Source organism: Eschscholzia californica, unplaced genomic scaffold (assembly GCF_041429995.1).
Source record: "Eschscholzia californica isolate CP2 unplaced genomic scaffold, dmEscCali1.0.p SCAF_4, whole genome shotgun sequence".
Taxonomy (NCBI): Eukaryota; Viridiplantae; Streptophyta; class Magnoliopsida; order Ranunculales; family Papaveraceae; genus Eschscholzia; species Eschscholzia californica.
In genome coordinates this window covers 51,988,120-52,009,143 of record NW_028238461.1, presented here as the reverse complement: position 1 = coordinate 52,009,143, position 21,024 = coordinate 51,988,120, and the positions used below count along the sequence as shown (strand labels likewise).

Sequence of the window (21,024 nt, the reverse complement as noted above, 5' to 3'; positions counted from 1 at the left end):
TAGTATTATAGAGTTAAAAATGTTGGTGGTTCATGTCCTAATCAAGCTCAAGTATAGAGGTTTGTTACAGGTTACTTCAAGATGCACCAATTCAACATTGAGGAATTAGCCATTAAAGGGTAAGTTAGGCAGAATAAGACATTCATATAATATTAATCATTTACTTAGTCAAGAAAATGATAGTGACTTTGTAACAACTACTATTGTTCTCATGTTAATGACATATTCCCACAATAACTTGTAGTTAATGATGATTGCTCAAATTAGCTGTCTTGATTTGGTAATGCAACAAAACGACTTTTTCGAGGAGACATATCAGTTGGTTTTATTCTAAGGAATTAGCTTGAGAGAATATAATTTAAACATAAAGAACTAAAATCGTTATAGAAACGATTAACAAGTTAGTGAAATATTGTGTTTTAGAGTTGTAGGTGCTCAACCTAACCTTCTCGGTAGCTAGCGATATTATCTACTTCGGCACTTCTTCTAGACCTGACAACTTTCAAAGGTGTTTCTAGGATAAAATGCTTAATCCTTAAAAAGTGTACAAAACCGAGATTCATGAAGCTAAGATCACAATATATAGCTATTGGAATTAAAATGATACAACGACAATTTACTCGAATTTCTATTCATTATCAATTGATATATGACATTTCAATTCCCCTCAATCGTCAAGCTTCCACATTATAGATCCAAACATAAAATTCATAAATTTATTATATTACCAAAACTCGTACCTCCAGATCCGAGAAATCCACCTCCGCTTGCTGCATATACATCGGAAGGGTCGATAATTGGAGAAGAAGATGAAGCCCAATTTCTCCCACCACCACCACCACCACCACCACCACCACCACCACCACCACCTCCACCACTAGTACTACACCCACCATTCAAATGCAACTCAGCTATATTAGGAAGTCCTTCAATTCCATTTAGTCCTTTATTATAAAGAAACCCTTTGAAGACATGCCCACCGATCTTTACGATCGCTTGGTAAGCAATCTCATCTTCCCCATCACCAATCGGAGTAACACGAACACACTTAAACGATGCAGGAGCTCGAACTTGCTTCGGCAATGTCTCCCGGAAACTCAAATCTAAACATGAATGGTCATTCAATTAGTTCACATTTAATCCAAATTCTATCTAACAATATATAGATCAAAACAGTTGAACTCATAACTTCATTCTTTAACTAATTTAAGATAAATAAGTAAATGCATTCAGAGAGAGACAGTTAGAGAGCTAGAAAACTGCACCTTTAACTCAATGTATTTAATTCTAATTCTATCAGAGATATGAATGAATTCAGTTAGAGTTAGAGAGAGAGAGAGAGACCTTGATGATGACTAGAGCTGGTATCAAAGCTTCTAGGTGGAGTAGAAGTAGAAGTATGAGAAGCTGTGGTATTAGTCTGAGATGTGACAAGTCTAGGCTTTTTCACAGCAGAAGTGGACCCAGAAGAAGCACCACCACCACCACCACCACCAACAACAACAACACCACCATCACCTTGATCAGCACCCATTGTACCAGGAAACCGATCACGTCGACGAGCGGCGGAAACCCAAGTACTCTTAACATGAGTAGAACAATCATATCCACGGCTCTTACAACAAGTTCTACAACGACTATGAGTACAATCTTTCTTTGCTTGATTACCACAATCATGACAAGTTCTAGTACTAGATGAAATCCCTCCTCCTCCTACTCCTCCTGAAGAAATCCCAGTACTAAACCCACCTCCATTATTGATCTGATTTTGAGAATTTTCATGAGTAATCAAGAAGGGTTTTTTATTTGGGTAATTTATGGTTTGGGTATGTTGGTTTTGCCATAAATGAGAAGATCCACCTCCACCTCCACCACCACCACCACCACCACAAGGAGTTGCTGTTAGAAGAGGTATAACACCAATTCCCAAAGCTGTAGCAGAAGAATTGTTATTGCCGGAATTGTTGATGGACTGGTGGTGGTGATGGTGGTGGTGATCGGAGATAAACGGATCGTGGTTAGAATGGTGAAATGATGAAGCAGGAGCTACAAAAAGAACGTCGCTTCTAACACCCACCATACCCATTTCATGAGGAACTGGTAGATTATAATTAATGGATCGAATCGAAGATGACCAAACACCACCACCACCACCGCCATTATTAGATCCTCCACCAGCTCCTCCACCTGCTACTGCTGTTTGTGTACTCGAGGGAGCACCACCGCTTCCAGGAGGTCCGGCATTGAACCCAAGGGAGAGATCATCAGCAAGACCGCCGATTGAAGAAGAAGAAGCAACCCAATCTGCAAAAGCACCGGAATCTGACGATAACCACCTAGTAGTAGCCACAACTACTTTTTATGTTCAAAAATTGCTGCTTTTATCAAGAACAAGAAGAAGAAATACAAATTCTTGTATAAAAATCTTTCTTTCTCTATGTTTTCTATGTGTTTGTTATCCGAAGTATTGTGGGGACTCTGTAATCTAGAGAGAGAGAGAGAGAAAGATGAAATCTAAAGACTTTTGCTGTTAAAGCTTTTAATTGTGACTGGGGGTTGCTGCTAGCTGTTATTTTCTCTGCTACTCTTCTTCTACTTGTTTCAATTCCTCAATATCTGAGAACTGTTACTCCAGTCCTGGGCTGGGGTTGATTGTTAACCCTTTCTGCTATAAAAAAAATAAGTGTTGTTTATCAATACACAAGGACAGAATGACTAGGACTTATCTTCATACATACAGCCAACAACATTAACAACAAGCAAAATCTCTCTCTCTCTCTTTCTCTTTCTCTCTAGTATAACTTTAACTTGTTGTTTCTCTCTCTAGATTTGAGCTTTTTCTCTCCAGTCTTTAATGTCTCCACTTTATATGTCTCTGATCACTACTAGTTGTTTATGGTCTGAAATAATAAGACTATGCCCACTACTTATTAATCACTCTTTTTCATACTTTTGCTTCTTTTTTTTTCTTTTATTAATGTTTGTTTTCATTTACTACCCATCCATCCATCAAAACTCAGAAGTCAGATTTAATCACTTTCTTGATCTAAATCACTCTCTTTGTTGCTAATAAAGAAACCATAAGGCAAGAATCCTCCAATCTTTCTTTAAATTTAAGAATTAAAGTGAGAATTTAATGTAATAATAGAGACATTATTTTAATCTAAGAGCATCTCCAATGCAAAACTCAAAAAAATCTCTATTCATCCTATGTGTCAAGTTCCAATTGAGATTTTCACTCTTAGGTGGAGTCAATAGAGATCCTCAAATTTTGTGTGTCTCCAATGCAAAACTCTAAACTTATCTTATTTACTTATGTGTCATGGTTATTTTTGTAAATAAATAATTAGTTATTTTAGAAAATATAGAAGACACGATTTCTATTGGTTGAAAATCAAATATTGATGAGTTGGACAATTAGAGATATCTCAAGAGGACACTCTAGAAATAGAGTACCCTCTTGAGATATCTCTATTCCACCCTCGACACGTCATCTTAGAGATCCAAATAGAGTGTTGCATTGGAGATGGTTTTTAAGAAAAAACTTTAAAAATCCTAAGTGGCACTCGGAGTTTCTAAGATTGAGTGTTGCATTGGAGATGCTCTAAGGGTATGGTCTTATTAGTAGTATTACTTTTTTCCCCTTTTTTTATGGTTCACTTGATTTATTTATATTCAAAGTACCCATACAATTGTTGTCACTCATGATTAAACATGTCAATTTCAAAAATAAAGAAAAAGGAGACCAACCCAATCTAACGTTCCTAAATTTTGGAACGTTTTGTGATTAAGATATTGTCTCAATGGATTATTAGTAGTCTTGTGACTAATAAAAAATTTATGTTATACAAGAAAAGTGTAGTTTTTCTTCTTTTGAGGTAAACCGAAAGCATAAATGATTGTTAACTTTGTTAATATTAAAAGTTCACCGTATTAAGATATCTGAATGGATTTGCAGTTTTTTTTTTTTTATACGAACAAGTGTTTTATAAGTATGTAACCTTATTGCAGTCAAAATTTATGAGCTAAGTCAAAGTAATATTCAAAATTACAAAGAGTTATTTCTCAAATGGCCCCAACTTTGTGACCAGTTTCTTTCCTAACCTTCTAGATTAACAAAAATACCCATATGACCCCTTTTTTCAGTTATCTTTAATTTTCCGTTACTCTCTCTCCTCCATCTCCTTTTCTCTCTCTGCCACATCATCTATTATGCCACCTCATCATCTGTTATGCCACATCATCCGTTACTCTCTCTCCTCTAATTTTCCGGCCGGCGACCTTCAAACATAAAAAAAAAAAATTTCTCTCCTCTCTCTCTCTCTCTCTAAATCTTTTTTTTTTAGTCTGCCATCTCTCTCTAAAAACTCTGGCGAAGGGAAAGCCCTTTGCTGGAGGTGGGTCTGTTCGTTGAGCAGACCTTCTGTTCGTGAAGACCTGTTCAACGAACAGACCACCTCCAGCGAAGGGCATTCCCTTCGCCGGAGTTTTTAGAGAGAGAGGACAGATTTTAACAAAAAAAAAATTTAGATAAAGAGAAAAAAAAAAAAAAAATTTAATGTTTGAAGGTCGTCGACCGGAAAATTGGCCGGTCGGCGACCTTCACCGGAGAAGATGATGAGGTGGCCGTAACAGATGATGTGGCAAAGAGAAAAAAAGAGATGGAGGAAAGAGAATACGGAAACTTAAAGATAACTGAAAAGGGAGGCCATATGGGTATTTTTGCTAATCTAGGGGGCCAGGAAAGAAGCTGGTCACAAAGTTGGGGGCCATTCGAGAAATAACCCAATTACAAAAAAGTTAGGTTTTTTTTTTTTTTTTTTTTGTGATTTGCCTTGTTTGACACTTCTTCTATTTAAGTTTATGTTTGTTTCGTCTTGAAAGCTTATATGTTAATATTATGTACACAAAAATTATATAAATTGTGAGAAATCAATGGTATCCAACACCACCAATCAATGTGAGTAAGCCTCTTTCTTCTTCTTTTTTTTCTTTTTTTTTGAAATTGAAACTTCATTTATAGCCTCTTTCAACAAAAAAAAAAATGTGAGTAAGCCTTATTTGACACAACTATCTTGTGTAGGAGTTTTCATTATCAAATGCAATTTTGATAAAACCTTAGACAAAAAAAAATGTTATTACGTGACACATGTCTCCATGGACGGAGTACGTGAACATTGAGAATTTAGTGTGAGAATAGTCTGACATGGAAGAAGAGCTATCTAGCAACTAAGAATATAATGTATAGGTCATCTCCATTGTTGTCAATTGGTTATGAGTTGGACGACTACAAAACTTAACATAGTATCAGAGCGAAGCTCACATGCGACATGTGTTTAAAGCCACCAGTGAATAAGCATTTAGCATTGTTAAAACTCTAAGGCACACTCGCGTTATTTTTTTTTTGATGAAATAAGGCACACTCGAGTTGGAGAGTGGAAATGGAGTCAATCCTACTGCTTTCGAAAAGAAAATAGTGCCTAAATTATGGATGATGTAAGAGGAAGGCATGGCAAAATAATGTGTTAGTAAAATGTAAATGAAAAAAGAGAGAAAGTTAAACCAAAAGATAAGAAAGTATGTACTACTGTATGATCCAGGCAGAAGATAGAGTTGAGAGAGAGAGAGAGAGAGAGAGAGAGAGAGAGAGAGAGAGAGAGAGAGAGAGAGAGAGAGAGAGAGGTGATATATTGTGTTTTGGGGAGCAGAGAGAGAGAGAGAGAGAGGAGCAAAAAGAGTGAAGAAAAAGAAAGCGGCGCTCTCAGAGTCAGGGTCAGTCCGTGATCCATCTCACGCTTTACTCTGTCTCTCTTCTACTCAATTGAAAAAATTCATTTTCTTTTTTTAACAAAAGGAAAAGACAATAATTATTCACACAAATAAACCAATAAATATTCCTCCAACTAGGGCACCCACTTCTCCTTATTTCTTTATGGGGATGTTTTGGGGACATTTTAAAGTGATTTCCAAGAATTTCATCAAAAAAAAAAAGAGTGGTTTCCAAGACAAATGATTTCCACAAAAATTATTTGACCTAGTTCGGCTCAATTTGTTTCAACAAAAAAAAAATAGTTCACCTCAATTTAACATTATAATTTGAAGTTTTATTAACAAAACTTTGTTTCTTCTATCTTTCTATTGTATCTCAACATATTTTTCTTCGCTTCAACACTATCCCAATCCTTACCAGGCTACCACCAGCACCATTGACTGCACCACACCGCCCTCACCTTCTCCATGTCTATTTTTTTGAGTTTAGCTTGAAACCCAAGAGAGATGAAGGGAGAGACAAAAACCACTAGTAGTACTAAAGTGAAAAGGCGAACGAGAGGGGTATTTTGCAAAGAAAGAAAGATACAAGAGTTTCGTATAATTTCATGTCTTAATAAATGTCATTACAAAAAGACCGATACGATGTTATGAGCACGATGGATTTGCACTTCCATGAAATCGAATCTGAGAACTCTGCATTGCAGAATATATGCACTGACCAACTGGTGTATTAGTCGTTGGCGTCTCTAGGACAATATGGGGCCTCTTTTACCACTAATTTTTTTTCTCTCATTTTATACTAATAGATTAAACCCTATCCCTCTCTTTTTGCTTGAAGTTAAAAAAACAAAACAAACAAAAACAACTCTGAGAGAGAGAGAGAGAAAAGAAAGAGAGAGATCCCTCGAGCCGTGTGAAGCATGAAAATGGGACCCATTTTCCAACCCTACTATCTTGAGACTTTAAAAGTAAAAACTTATTATCTTTCATTAAAGACACCCTCCACCCCATGAGATCTTATATCTCTTGTTTACTCTTTCCTCAGAAGAATCTCTGCCCAACTTTATTACTAGCTAGTACTCTGCTTTCCCCCCCTCCTCCTTCCCTCCCTGATGACTACAAACATACACATTCTCACAATTATTGGACTCTCTCCTTATAAACTTATAGTATTATTCTTGTCTCCTTATATGTATGTATGGATCATTGTCTATTCTTGATTTATCTTCCATTTTCTACCACACTATTAACCATAATTTTTCGTTCGATCTTCACCTAGAAAAATATTGAAATCAATATAATCAGTCCGACTAATAGTTCAACATACGATTCTGAAGGTCATTGAAAAATAAATTACATCCCATCAGAAATAAAGCATATGATCCCGAAGGTCACTGTAACTAAATAGACATATACAATTATACAACCACCGGACTACTTTAAAGGGTCTGTTACGATTAATTGAACAAACCCGAGTAGGTTGAACCAATTTATCCTAATTATCTCAAACTGGCCGAACGATTTCATCCAATTATAGGAACCTATATAAACTTTTAGGAGTTTTACAGACACCTACGACTAGCTTAGGAGTTGGGGGCGATCTAATCCATCAATGAAGGATTGGGCTTAAGAAAACATAACTGCTCATAAAGCGGGTGGCCCATTATAAGGGTTGGCAAAGGTCTAGTCACTTTATTTTGGTATGTGCAGAAAAGCAATTCCTAATGAGAGTCTCCCCTGTTTTTCATCGGAGGAAACAGTTCGGGCGTGCACTTGGTTGCATGCCCTGCCCTTAAGAATAAGTTTTTTGTATAGTGCGGAATGGCCGATATGAAAATCTCAGATTTCTCAAAATCTGCACATTTGTAGTACAAGTGTATAACCACCAAAAACTAATCTTTAAGTACGAATGTAGGGAAAAACATTCTCGAGACTATCATTCAGTAGAAGAAATGGGAACATAAGAGACAATCTGCATAAAAGAAAGGCAGGAATCCCCAAAAGTAGACAACAGAATGAATGGATAATTTATATATACCTCCACCAAGACGGACCAAGATGTCATTTTATATGGTAGATCAGATTTGTAGCTCTTTCGCTTGTTGAGACCTTTAGGAAGATTATCAAGATTCAAGATCACAAGGGCAGTAAATCTCGGCATCAAAATACAGGAGAGTTCATAGAGGTAGTAGTAGCATAAGTGACACTTCTGAGTAAATAAGTGTATGCATGCCTGCACAACGGATTTCTTGAAGACCTAATTAAACGGTCACAAGGTAAAGCTCTGGAGACATGCTCACATGCTTACATTTATTTACTCAGACTAGCGGAAAGAAAGTGTTGCGCTTCATTAAACGAAGTAAAAGTCTGGAGACGGAGCCCTTTGCTCGGCCTCCAAAATCCCAGTAGAAACGAGGGGATGTAAGGTAGAACTGGTGCAATGCATGAAGGGATAACTTATCAAGATATTCAACTCACCCGTAAGTTTTAGTACCAAATTCAAGTGGTGGATTGAAAATGAATTAGTATTAAATGTTTCGGTTGAAGGTACCGCCGTTACATCATCTAACAAATGAAATCCATACAAGAAACTGGGACTTGGTAATAATTTTGTAAGTCTCAAGTTCCTAACTAATCAACATAGGGTGAAACAGGACAGGAAAAAAAGTTGACACCCCCTTGAGAATTATATATGCTTTAACGAAGCAGAATTCAAAAACCTCGTATTGACATTAGCTAAAGGTACAGAAAGGCATTTATTGTGAGAATAGTCTCACATTGGAAATGGGTACTCTAGTAACCAAATACACAATGTCTAGGTCCTCTCCAGTCTCCACACATATAAGGTACAAACATACATTCTCACAATCAACGTGATAGGTTTAAAACTGCACGTGATCCAAGGGTGCGGCTAAAGGCCCCCGTCCGAAATGCAATACCATAAAGGAGAAAGACATGAAAAGTCAGAACAAGTAGAACAATCCAAATGCATACCTAATGAAGGTATACAAAACCCTTGAATTAGAGCAAATTTATGATATCCGCTATCCGAAAACCCAGTAAAAACTGGGGCATATAAGTTGTATGGAATTCAAGGAGCTAAATCAAAAGACAAGTCTTAATTGTTTCGCTTGAAGATATAATGATAGCGTAGACAAGATCATTGAATGGTTAATTTTGGGTCTAATTGATTCATATAAGAGAACATATAAATAGATTTAAAGTAATGATCTTTCAAAAGAGAACACATTAGGTTTTGTTGTTGATATAGGAGGTCAAAAAATTGCATTAATCGGCAGAAGAAGAAATTGCATCAGTGAACCAAAAAACTCAGGATCTTGATTAAAATTACCTACTATATAGCCGCCGTTCTTGATTAGGTCGAAACAAGTAAAGGAGCTTCACGTTGTGACGGTTTAATTAGGTCATCAAGAAAGGAAAACCCTTATTGATTAGATCATCAAGATGCTGGAATGGATGAAACAAATCAATTGAGAAAGGATCACATGAATGAGAAATCAGTCTGTTTCTCGATTTCCTCTTTAGGCGATAACCCTAAAAAAATCGCACCCTCGCTACCTGCATAAAAATTCCCAACTAAATCACGGGAACAATGAACTCCCGGGCCGCGACATGTTCGCGCCAAAAATTAACTCCCGGTATTTTATGCAGTGAGGGATGGAGGTCACTGTAACCCCCTTTAGAGACCATGAAGATTATTGGGTCAATTTCCTTTGACCCAGTTGACCTCATGCTAACTTCATTAGTTTAGGAGAGGACAAACAAATTTCAGTGTTTGTTTTTATCTTGTAATCTTATTTTTCATCTTTACTACTATAACTTCTACTATCACAAATTTCGTGTTAGTCAGAGTGCGTTTTATTTTTCTCACAAGAAGTTGGGGGCACGTCAACATAATGGCTCTTTTAATGGTAAAAAATTGAAAGTTCTTACTTGTGACTCATAGTTGTTTTTATTTATCTAAAACTTAAAAGTAACAGATGAATTGTTTGTGTATCTCTCCAAACGTCAGAGGAAATTCATTAACACTGGCATAGACAACAAAGACAGGGTATGGTTGTTTTTAGAAGAAAAATATTAGGAAGTTCAGAAAAATGACCATCAACATTTCTGTCCAAATAAAGTTTGAGAAATCGCTTGACATCCTCTTAAAATCACTGCATTCATACTAAAATTCTCCAGGCCTGTAAATGACCAATCTTGACCTTAATACACAACTTCCAGTGTCCATTAAAAAGTTAGGTCTCATGCATCATGCCAAGATTAGTTTGACAAATCTATGAAATTGTTATAACATGGTCCGTTTAATGGTAGTTGTATGTCACTTTAAGCTATTGTGCTAAGCCTACTGCATGTGCAAATGACTAATGTGTACATTTCTCCCTTGAAAGCCAATGGTAAGTAATTAGTCATAAATTAGTGTCCCAAGAGTGGCTACTCAAACATGTCTGAATTAGTGTTAATTAAGTTTGTAGTTAGCCAATTCAAAACTTTTACATTTTGAGGAGTTAATTAAGTGTTTCTCAACACTCAAAAATTTTGGCATTCAAGACAAACAATTATGATTGGAAGTTCAAACCATTTATATGAGTCAACTCTCTAGCACTTAATCAATAGGAGTAGCCACTATAATATGACCAAGTCACTACCACATGTTATTTTGGTATTGGACCAAAATCTATCTGAAAGTTTTCAAAAAACACCATCATTACACCCATTGACAAACATAATCATCATGAACTCCATTAATGGAAATATTCATGATTTCATGAACTCAAATTTGACTTTGTTCCTTCCTCATCAACCACATACTAATCATAGAAGATCACATAAAATATATGTTCTTTTATATATATATTTTTGTACAATTTTTCATGAATATGAGAATAATTCAATTTCCTCACAAAAAGAGAGAGAAAGAAATTTCATTATATATTAGTAAAAGAAATTTAATTAATTTAAACTACAATTAACTAATTTCCCTTGATTATAAATCTATTATCACTAATTAATGATGATCTTCTTTCTAAGCTTGCTAAAATTCTGCATGGTGAAAACCTTGATGTCTTGTTAGATTCTGTAATTGTTTCTAATTTTGGTGACCAAACTCTCTCTTTTGAAGACCCAACTAATATATCATAATGTTTTCTCAATTCTGGTGTACTACAAAGAAAGCTGTCACCACCACCACCACCACTACTATCACAACCACCATCTCCACCACCACTACTAGTTGATTTTGTGATGATCAATTTCAATATGAATTCAGGCAAAACCTTAATCAACATTCTTCCATCTTCACCTTTGACATATTGAAATGGACATTTACCATAGTTGACTTTAGGTAAACTTTTCGAATTACTAGTTGATGATGATGATGGAGAAGAAGCAAAGGAGGAAAGAGAAGTGATAGAAAGGACTTTATAAGCGAAACGATCAACGGGTAGAACGATATAGGTTTGTCCGGATACTAATTCGTCGCTTATCGATAAAGATTGTATAGTTTGACCTATATAGAATGAGTTTGAATTGCATATCATTTTGTCTGGGTATTGAAACATGATTTCACCAGCTATTCTTTTACCTTTTAGTGTTGTTGTGTTACCTTCCCAAAATACTAACTTCACTACTGATGAAGATGATGATGGTTTCATGTTTTCATGGAGGAAACATAGAGTCATTGCATTTCCCATTTTTGTTTCTTCTTTGTGTTGTCTGTATGTCTCTTGCAGAGATAAAGGGAGAGAGAAATTAAGGGAGTTTTTGGATTTAGGAGAGAAGACTTGGTTAGGGTTTTGGGGATATTGTGGTGGGAGGAGAAGACTTGGTTATATAGTATTAGAAATGGTGGTTTAAACTATTAAAAGGTCAAATAGTGTGTAAATATGGGGATAGTAGTCATGTATGCCGGCTGTGAAATTGAATTGATGCAGTTGTACTTTGAGGGATAATATCCAAACTCAACTCTCATCCCATTATTATACTCTACTAAAGCTTGATTGTCAACAAGCTAGTTGATGGGGGTATGTTTCTTATTTATTAGGCAAAAATAAGTTATCAATAAGTTGAAGGGTCTAAACCATTGTTCTGAAATATTAGATATTAATTATAACATAACAAAAACATAAGTCATCACTAATGATCGACAAAAGTTGGTGTTATTTTGGTTCATTTTGACAAAAAGTGAGAACATTTTTCGGCATCTATCTATTAAAACATGACACTATTATTTTTTCGGTTATATTCATATTTTATCAAGGGAGTTTCTTTTTAAGGTAATATATGTATTTATGTTTCGATCTCGACCAAAAAAGTGATAACTAGTCCAACTTAAATTTGTTGATTGGTAAGTATTTTATATTTCAATAACAAAAGAAGGCTTGTTCTTTTAACAAGTAACAACCACATTCATGTATGGTTGTTTTGTTTATGTAAAATTTTTACTCTATCATCTTCTTCATTCCTACATTTCCACCATAAAACATCATTTTTTGAACAGTGTGGTCTTAATTTGTGGTTAATTTTTAAGAGTGTTAATATTAGATGGAAAAAAAACATTGTACTTGGTAACTAAGAAGAAGAATGGTATCCACTTGCCTGAATTGGACAACACCGCTCTGCTCTCCAAGCTTGCGTGGAGGCTTAAAACTGAGCCAGAAGCTGTATGGGCTAAATTTCTTAAAGCGAAATATTTCCCCCATTCGGATAAACCTGACCCAGCTAAACCCCATCACTCTTGGAGTTGGAAGACGATCAGGAAACACTACAATCTCATCGATGATCTAACCACTTGGGAGGTGCACTCTGGTGAAGATATCAACATCTGGGACGATAACTGGATCCCCGAGGTTAACGAACCAGTGCAAAACAACAATCAATCCAGTTTGAACAAAGTGGCCCAACTCATTACTAACAACAACTGGAACAATGAGCTTCTCAATGCCAACTTTGATATCACGACGCAAAATTTGATCAAAGCTATCCCGGTGAACAGCGAAGGTAAAGATCAACTCAAATGGAAGCTCACAAAATCAGGTAACTTTTCAGTCAAATCGATGTACCATCACATTAGCACTAATAATATCACCCCCTCAGCTAACTCGCAGAACTGGAATTTCATCTGGAACCTTCCTACTATTCCTAGAATAAAGATTTTCATCTGGAAAATTTGTACAAAAGCTCTCCCGGTGAGAGACAGAATAGGAAAATACATTGACAATAACTTCACTTGCCCAAATTGTATGCATACTGAAACAATTGAACATGCACTATTACACTGTGCTATAGCTAGAAACGTTTGGTTTAATTTTAATATTATATCTGAAAATATTATTTCGATTTCGGAATGGATCTTCTCGTGGCAAGATAATAACCAAACTTATTATACTAATGAAGATATTCATTTTGCTAGCATCCTTTGGATATTATGGAAAGTTAGATGTGACCACTGCTTCCAGCACGAAATAAATAATCTTGATAACATCATTAGAATGATTAAGGCATTTCAAAAAACCAACAAAAAACCGGCGAAAATCAATCAAAAATCTCCTGAGAAATGGCAACCGCCAACAATACCTTTCAATACCATCTAATATTATGTCAATTAATCAAAAATCCCCTTTTTTTCGTTCGATCTTCACCTAGAAAAATATTGAAATCAATATAATCAGTCCGACTAATAGTTCAACATACGATTCTGAAGGTCATTGAAAAATAAATTACATCCCATCAGAAATAAAGCATATGATCCCGAAGGTCACTGTAACTAAATAGACATATACAATTATACAACCACCGGACTACTTTAAAGGGTCTGTTACGATTAATTGAACAAACCCGAGTAGGTTGAACCAATTTATCCTAATTATCTCAAACTGGCCGAACGATTTCATCCAATTATAGGAACCTATATAAACTTTTAGGAGTTTTACAGACACCTACGACTAGCTTAGGAGTTGGGGGCGATCTAATCCATCAATGAAGGATTGGGCTTAAGAAAACATAACTGCTCATAAAGCGGGTGGCCCATTATAAGGGTTGGCAAAGGTCTAGTCACTTTATTTTGGTATGTGCAGAAAAGCAATTCCTAATGAGAGTCTCCCCTGTTTTTCATCGGAGGAAACAGTTCGGGCGTGCACTTGGTTGCATGCCCTGCCCTTAAGAATAAGTTTTTTGTATAGTGCGGAATGGCCGATATGAAAATCTCAGATTTCTCAAAATCTGCACATTTGTAGTACAAGTGTATAACCACCAAAAACTAATCTTTAAGTACGAATGTAGGGAAAAACATTCTCGAGACTATCATTCAGTAGAAGAAATGGGAACATAAGAGACAATCTGCATAAAAGAAAGGCAGGAATCCCCAAAAGTAGACAACAGAATGAATGGATAATTTATATATACCTCCACCAAGACGGACCAAGATGTCATTTTATATGGTAGATCAGATTTGTAGCTCTTTCGCTTGTTGAGACCTTTAGGAAGATTATCAAGATTCAAGATCACAAGGGCAGTAAATCTCGGCATCAAAATACAGGAGAGTTCATAGAGGTAGTAGTAGCATAAGTGACACTTCTGAGTAAATAAGTGTATGCATGCCTGCACAACGGATTTCTTGAAGACCTAATTAAACGGTCACAAGGTAAAGCTCTGGAGACATGCTCACATGCTTACATTTATTTACTCAGACTAGCGGAAAGAAAGTGTTGCGCTTCATTAAACGAAGTAAAAGTCTGGAGACGGAGCCCTTTGCTCGGCCTCCAAAATCCCAGTAGAAACGAGGGGATGTAAGGTAGAACTGGTGCAATGCATGAAGGGATAACTTATCAAGATATTCAACTCACCCGTAAGTTTTAGTACCAAATTCAAGTGGTGGATTGAAAATGAATTAGTATTAAATGTTTCGGTTGAAGGTACCGCCGTTACATCATCTAACAAATGAAATCCATACAAGAAACTGGGACTTGGTAATAATTTTGTAAGTCTCAAGTTCCTAACTAATCAACATAGGGTGAAACAGGACAGGAAAAAAAGTTGACACCCCCTTGAGAATTATATATGCTTTAACGAAGCAGAATTCAAAAACCTCGTATTGACATTAGCTAAAGGTACAGAAAGGCATTTATTGTGAGAATAGTCTCACATTGGAAATGGGTACTCTAGTAACCAAATACACAATGTCTAGGTCCTCTCCAGTCTCCACACATATAAGGTACAAACATACATTCTCACAATCAACGTGATAGGTTTAAAACTGCACGTGATCCAAGGGTGCGGCTAAAGGCCCCCGTCCGAAATGCAATACCATAAAGGAGAAAGACATGAAAAGTCAGAACAAGTAGAACAATCCAAATGCATACCTAATGAAGGTATACAAAACCCTTGAATTAGAGCAAATTTATGATATCCGCTATCCGAAAACCCAGTAAAAACTGGGGCATATAAGTTGTATGGAATTCAAGGAGCTAAATCAAAAGACAAGTCTTAATTGTTTCGCTTGAAGATATAATGATAGCGTAGACAAGATCATTGAATGGTTAATTTTGGGTCTAATTGATTCATATAAGAGAACATATAAATAGATTTAAAGTAATGATCTTTCAAAAGAGAACACATTAGGTTTTGTTGTTGATATAGGAGGTCAAAAAATTGCATTAATCGGCAGAAGAAGAAATTGCATCAGTGAACCAAAAAACTCAGGATCTTGATTAAAATTACCTACTATATAGCCGCCGTTCTTGATTAGGTCGAAACAAGTAAAGGAGCTTCACGTTGTGACGGTTTAATTAGGTCATCAAGAAAGGAAAACCCTTATTGATTAGATCATCAAGATGCTGGAATGGATGAAACAAATCAATTGAGAAAGGATCACATGAATGAGAAATCAGTCTGTTTCTCGATTTCCTCTTTAGGCGATAACCCTAAAAAAATCGCACCCTCGCTACCTGCATAAAAATTCCCAACTAAATCACGGGAACAATGAACTCCCGGGCCGCGACATGTTCGCGCCAAAAATTAACTCCCGGTATTTTATGCAGTGAGGGATGGAGGTCACTGTAACCCCCTTTAGAGACCATGAAGATTATTGGGTCAATTTCCTTTGACCCAGTTGACCTCATGCTAACTTCATTAGTTTAGGAGAGGACAAACAAATTTCAGTGTTTGTTTTTATCTTGTAATCTTATTTTTCATCTTTACTACTATAACTTCTACTATCACAAATTTCGTGTTAGTCAGAGTGCGTTTTATTTTTCTCACAAGAAGTTGGGGGCACGTCAACATAATGGCTCTTTTAATGGTAAAAAATTGAAAGTTCTTACTTGTGACTCATAGTTGTTTTTATTTATCTAAAACTTAAAAGTAACAGATGAATTGTTTGTGTATCTCTCCAAACGTCAGAGGAAATTCATTAACACTGGCATAGACAACAAAGACAGGGTATGGTTGTTTTTAGAAGAAAAATATTAGGAAGTTCAGAAAAATGACCATCAACATTTCTGTCCAAATAAAGTTTGAGAAATCGCTTGACATCCTCTTAAAATCACTGCATTCATACTAAAATTCTCCAGGCCTGTAAATGACCAATCTTGACCTTAATACACAACTTCCAGTGTCCATTAAAAAGTTAGGTCTCATGCATCATGCCAAGATTAGTTTGACAAATCTATGAAATTGTTATAACATGGTCCGTTTAATGGTAGTTGTATGTCACTTTAAGCTATTGTGCTAAGCCTACTGCATGTGCAAATGACTAATGTGTACATTTCTCCCTTGAAAGCCAATGGTAAGTAATTAGTCATAAATTAGTGTCCCAAGAGTGGCTACTCAAACATGTCTGAATTAGTGTTAATTAAGTTTGTAGTTAGCCAATTCAAAACTTTTACATTTTGAGGAGTTAATTAAGTGTTTCTCAACACTCAAAAATTTTGGCATTCAAGACAAACAATTATGATTGGAAGTTCAAACCATTTATATGAGTCAACTCTCTAGCACTTAATCAATAGGAGTAGCCACTATAATATGACCAAGTCACTACCACATGTTATTTTGGTATTGGACCAAAATCTATCTGAAAGTTTTCAAAAAACACCATCATTACACCCATTGACAAACATAATCATCATGAACTCCATTAATGGAAATATTCATGATTTCATGAACTCAAATTTGACTTTGTTCCTTCCTCATCAACCACATACTAATCATAGAAGATCACATAAAATATATGTTCTTTTATATATATATATTTTTGTACAATTTTTCATGAATATGAGAATAATTCAATTTACTCACAAAAAGAGAGAGAAAGAAATTTCATTATATATTAGTAAAAGAAATTTAATTAATTTAAACTACAATTAACTAATTTCCCTTGATTATAAATCTATTATCACTAATTAATGATGATCTTCTTTCTAAGCTTGCTAAAATTCTGCATGGTGAAAACCTTGATGTCTTGTTAGATTCTGTAATTGTTTCTAATTTTGGTGACCAAACTCTCTCTTTTGAAGACCCAACTAATATATCATAATGTTTTCTCAATTCTGGTGTACTACAAAGAAAGCTGTCACCACCACCACCACCACTACTATCACAACCACCATCTCCACCACCACTACTAGTTGATTTTGTGATGATCAATTTCAATATGAATTCAGGCAAAACCTTAATCAACATTCTTCCATCTTCACCTTTGACATATTGAAATGGACATTTACCATAGTTGACTTTAGGTAAACTTTTCGAATTACTAGTTGATGATGATGATGGAGAAGAAGCAAAGGAGGAAAGAGAAGTGATAGAAAGGACTTTATAAGCGAAACGATCAACGGGTAGAACGATATAGGTTTGTCCGGATACTAATTCGTCGCTTATCGATAAAGATTGTATAGTTTGACCTATATAGAATGAGTTTGAATTGCATATCATTTTGTCTGGGTATTGAAACATGATTTCACCAGCTATTCTTTTACCTTTTAGTGTTGTTGTGTTACCTTCCCAAAATACTAACTTCACTACTGATGAAGATGATGATGGTTTCATGTTTTCATGGAGGAAACATAGAGTCATTGCATTTCCCATTTTTGTTTCTTCTTTGTGTTGTCTGTATGTCTCTTGCAGAGATAAAGGGAGAGAGAAATTAAGGGAGTTTTTGGATTTAGGAGAGAAGACTTGGTTAGGGTTTTGGGGATATTGTGGTGGGAGGAGAAGACTTGGTTATATAGTATTAGAAATGGTGGTTTAAACTATTAAAAGGTCAAATAGTGTGTAAATATGGGGATAGTAGTCATGTATGCCGGCTGTGAAATTGAATTGATGCAGTTGTACTTTGAGGGATAATATCCAAACTCAACTCTCATCCCATTATTATACTCTACTAAAGCTTGATTGTCAACAAGCTAGTTGATGGGGGTATGTTTCTTATTTATTAGGCAAAAATAAGTTATCAATAAGTTGAAGGGTCTAAACCATTGTTCTGAAATATTAGATATTAATTATAACATAACAAAAACATAAGTCATCACTAATGATCGACAAAAGTTGGTGTTATTTTGGTTCATTTTGACAAAAAGTGAGAACATTTTTCGGCATCTATCTATTAAAACATGACACTATTATTTTTTCGGTTATATTCATATTTTATCAAGGGAGTTTCTTTTTAAGGTAATATATGTATTTATGTTTCGATCTCGACCAAAAAAGTGATAACTAGTCCAACTTAAATTTGTTGATTGGTAAGTATTTTATATTTCAATAACAAAAGAAGGCTTGTTCTTTTAACAAGTAACAACCACATTCATGTATGGTTGTTTTGTTTATGTAAAATTTTTACTCTATCATCTTCTTCATTCCTACATTTCCACCATAAAACATCATTTTTTGAACAGTGTGGTCTTAATTTGTGGTTAATTTTTAAGAGTGTTAATATTAGATGGAAAAAAAACATTGTACTTGGTAACTAAGAAGAAGAATGGTATCCACTTGCCTGAATTGGACAACACCGCTCTGCTCTCCAAGCTTGCGTGGAGGCTTAAAACTGAGCCAGAAGCTGTATGGGCTAAATTTCTTAAAGCGAAATATTTCCCCCATTCGGATAAACCTGACCCAGCTAAACCCCATCACTCTTGGAGTTGGAAGACGATCAGGAAACACTACAATCTCATCGATGACCTAACCACTTGGGAGGTGCACTCTGGTGAAGATATCAACATCTGGGACGATAACTGGATCCCCGAGGTTAACGAACCAGTGCAAAACAACAATCAATCCAGTTTGAACAAAGTGGCCCAACTCATTACTAACAACAACTGGAACAATGAGCTTCTCAATGCCAACTTTGATATCACGACGCAAAATTTGATCAAAGCTATCCCGGTGAACAGCGAAGGTAAAGATCAACTCAAATGGAAGCTCACAAAATCAGGTAACTTTTCAGTCAAATCGATGTACCATCACATTAGCACTAATAATATCACCCCCTCAGCTAACTCGCAGAACTGGAATTTCATCTGGAACCTTCCTACTATTCCTAGAATAAAGATTTTCATCTGGAAAATTTGTACAAAAGCTCTCCCGGTGAGAGACAGAATAGGAAAATACATTGACAATAACTTCACTTGCCCAAATTGTATGCATACTGAAACAATTGAACATGCACTATTACACTGTGCTATAGCTAGAAACGTTTGGTTTAATTTTAATATTATATCTGAAAATATTATTTCGATTTCGGAATGGATCTTCTCGTGGCAAGATAATAACCAAACTTATTATACTAATGAAGATATTCATTTTGCTAGCATCCTTTGGATATTATGGAAAGTTAGATGTGACCACTGCTTCCAGCACGAAATAAATAATCTTGATAACATCATTAGAATGATTAAGGCATTTCAAAAAACCAACAAAAAACCGGCGAAAATCAATCAAAAATCTCCTGAGAAATGGCAACCGCCAACAATACCTTTCATTAAAATTAATGTTGATGCATCTTTCACTAATGTATTATCAAATTCGGGAATTAGCTTGATTGCACATGATACAGATGCAAAATTCATAGCAGCTCAAGTGAAAACATTGAGGGCAAGAAATAGTGAAGAATGTGAAGCAATAGCAATCTTAGAAGGTCTATGTTGGGCGAAAGAACAAAATCATAAGTCAATAATCATAGAAAGTGACAACTTAAATCTCATCAAGAACATCCATGATAAAAGACACTCTGTCAACTGGCAATCGTTGATTCATATCCGAAGAATTCGAGAAAGTAGAAGAGAATTTGATATAGTGCAATTCAAATACACTAGAAGAGATCTCAACTTAAATGCAGACAAGCTAGCAAAATGGGGGAGAAAGAAAAATAGAAGCAAAATGTGGCATAATATTCCTTGTATTTTAGTTGATAAATATTGTAATAACGTTTATTCCTATTAATGAAAGAATAGTTCAACAAAAAAAAAAAAAAAAAAAAATAGCCACATCGATCCAGAATAAAGTAAGCAATACAGATAACCTTTTTTTTTTTTGTTAAGTAGCAATACAGATAACCTGGTCACCACATAAATATAAACATATGATAGTAAAATTTCGCTTATAAAATCATCCACTTGACTACTTGATTACTTCTATGTTCGTATAGACCGTGGCGTTCTCGTGTATTTTGATGACCCAACTTCTTTCTTTAAAAATCTAATCCTCAATTTTTTGAGAATGTGACATCACCTTAGCATGTGGCAGACATGTCAACTCACACAATAAATCATGAGATAACAAATATCAATTGCAATAACTATTACGTAATTGGAAGGTTATTTAGCGGTAGAAAAAAGGGTCTGCTATGTCACCCAAGTCTCATGTGGCCGGTATCTATTACCAAACCATTTCTCTCTCTACATTGTTTATATCAATATTTAACCTGTCGTCGACCTTATTTTTCAAGCTAAGTAGTAGTACTTCCTTGTAACAACGAAAATAAAAAAATCTAGTTAAAGATATAGGATGGGAACAGTTTAATTGGTGTGTGATGAATTGAACCTAAATAAATAAATATTTACTTTTCAAGTTGGATGACGATTTTGTTGCTGGTTCAATTGGTGTATGATGAATTGAACCAAAATTGATATATGTATTCACTTTTCAAGTTGGATGACCATTTCGTTGCGTCCCAACAAAAGTTTTGAACTTAATACTATAAAACATTAACACAAAACAAAAAGGAAAGTTATTATATTAGAA

General features: G+C 35.3%; 3 protein-coding genes and 2 long non-coding RNA genes across 5 annotated transcripts; all 5 read right to left on the bottom strand.

Annotated features, from left to right (window-relative positions):
- Positions 1–615: 615 nt before the first annotated feature.
- Positions 616–3,062, bottom strand: LOC147545921 (protein LATERAL ROOT PRIMORDIUM 1-like). Its single transcript, XM_086673662.1, has 2 exons — positions 1,345–3,062; positions 616–1,103 (listed from the first exon to the last, which is right to left on the bottom strand). Exons 1-2 carry the CDS (start codon positions 2,084–2,086, stop codon positions 709–711), a joined length of 1,137 nt encoding a protein of 378 aa, XP_086529788.1. The 5' UTR covers positions 2,087–3,062; the 3' UTR covers positions 616–708.
- A 4,023-nt stretch (positions 3,063–7,085) lies between these two features.
- Positions 7,086–7,928, bottom strand: LOC147545920 (uncharacterized). The gene is made up of 2 exons (XR_015223504.1): positions 7,811–7,928; positions 7,086–7,627 (listed from the first exon to the last, which is right to left on the bottom strand). It is a non-coding gene; the product is annotated as an uncharacterized LOC147545920 (long non-coding RNA).
- A 2,774-nt stretch (positions 7,929–10,702) lies between these two features.
- On the bottom strand, positions 10,703–11,771 carry LOC147545919 (uncharacterized). Its single transcript, XM_086636581.1, has one exon. It carries the CDS (start codon positions 11,484–11,486, stop codon positions 10,767–10,769), a length of 720 nt encoding a protein of 239 aa, XP_086492707.1. The 5' UTR covers positions 11,487–11,771; the 3' UTR covers positions 10,703–10,766.
- A 1,700-nt stretch (positions 11,772–13,471) lies between these two features.
- On the bottom strand, positions 13,472–14,314 carry LOC147545918 (uncharacterized). The gene is made up of 2 exons (XR_015239644.1): positions 14,197–14,314; positions 13,472–14,013 (listed from the first exon to the last, which is right to left on the bottom strand). It is a non-coding gene; the product is annotated as an uncharacterized LOC147545918 (long non-coding RNA).
- Positions 14,315–17,090: 2,776 nt separating this feature from the next.
- On the bottom strand, positions 17,091–18,159 carry LOC147545917 (uncharacterized). Its single transcript, XM_086636492.1, has one exon. It carries the CDS (start codon positions 17,872–17,874, stop codon positions 17,155–17,157), a length of 720 nt encoding a protein of 239 aa, XP_086492618.1. The 5' UTR covers positions 17,875–18,159; the 3' UTR covers positions 17,091–17,154.
- Positions 18,160–21,024: the final 2,865 nt, after the last annotated feature.

Bases quoted from the DNA above. Each gene is read 5' to 3' on its own strand.
- LOC147545921 (XM_086673662.1), bottom strand. From the start codon at position 2,086: ATGGGTATGGTGGGTGTTAGAAGCGACGTTCTTTTTGTAGCTCCTGCT. The intron at 1,104-1,344 runs GTCTCTCTCTCT...ATTCATGTTTAG, and splicing joins CAGCTCTAGTCATCATCAAG to ATTTGAGTTTCCGGGAGACA.
- LOC147545919 (XM_086636581.1), bottom strand. From the start codon at position 11,486: ATGGGAAATGCAATGACTCTATGTTTCCTCCATGAAAACATGAAACCA.
- LOC147545917 (XM_086636492.1), bottom strand. From the start codon at position 17,874: ATGGGAAATGCAATGACTCTATGTTTCCTCCATGAAAACATGAAACCA.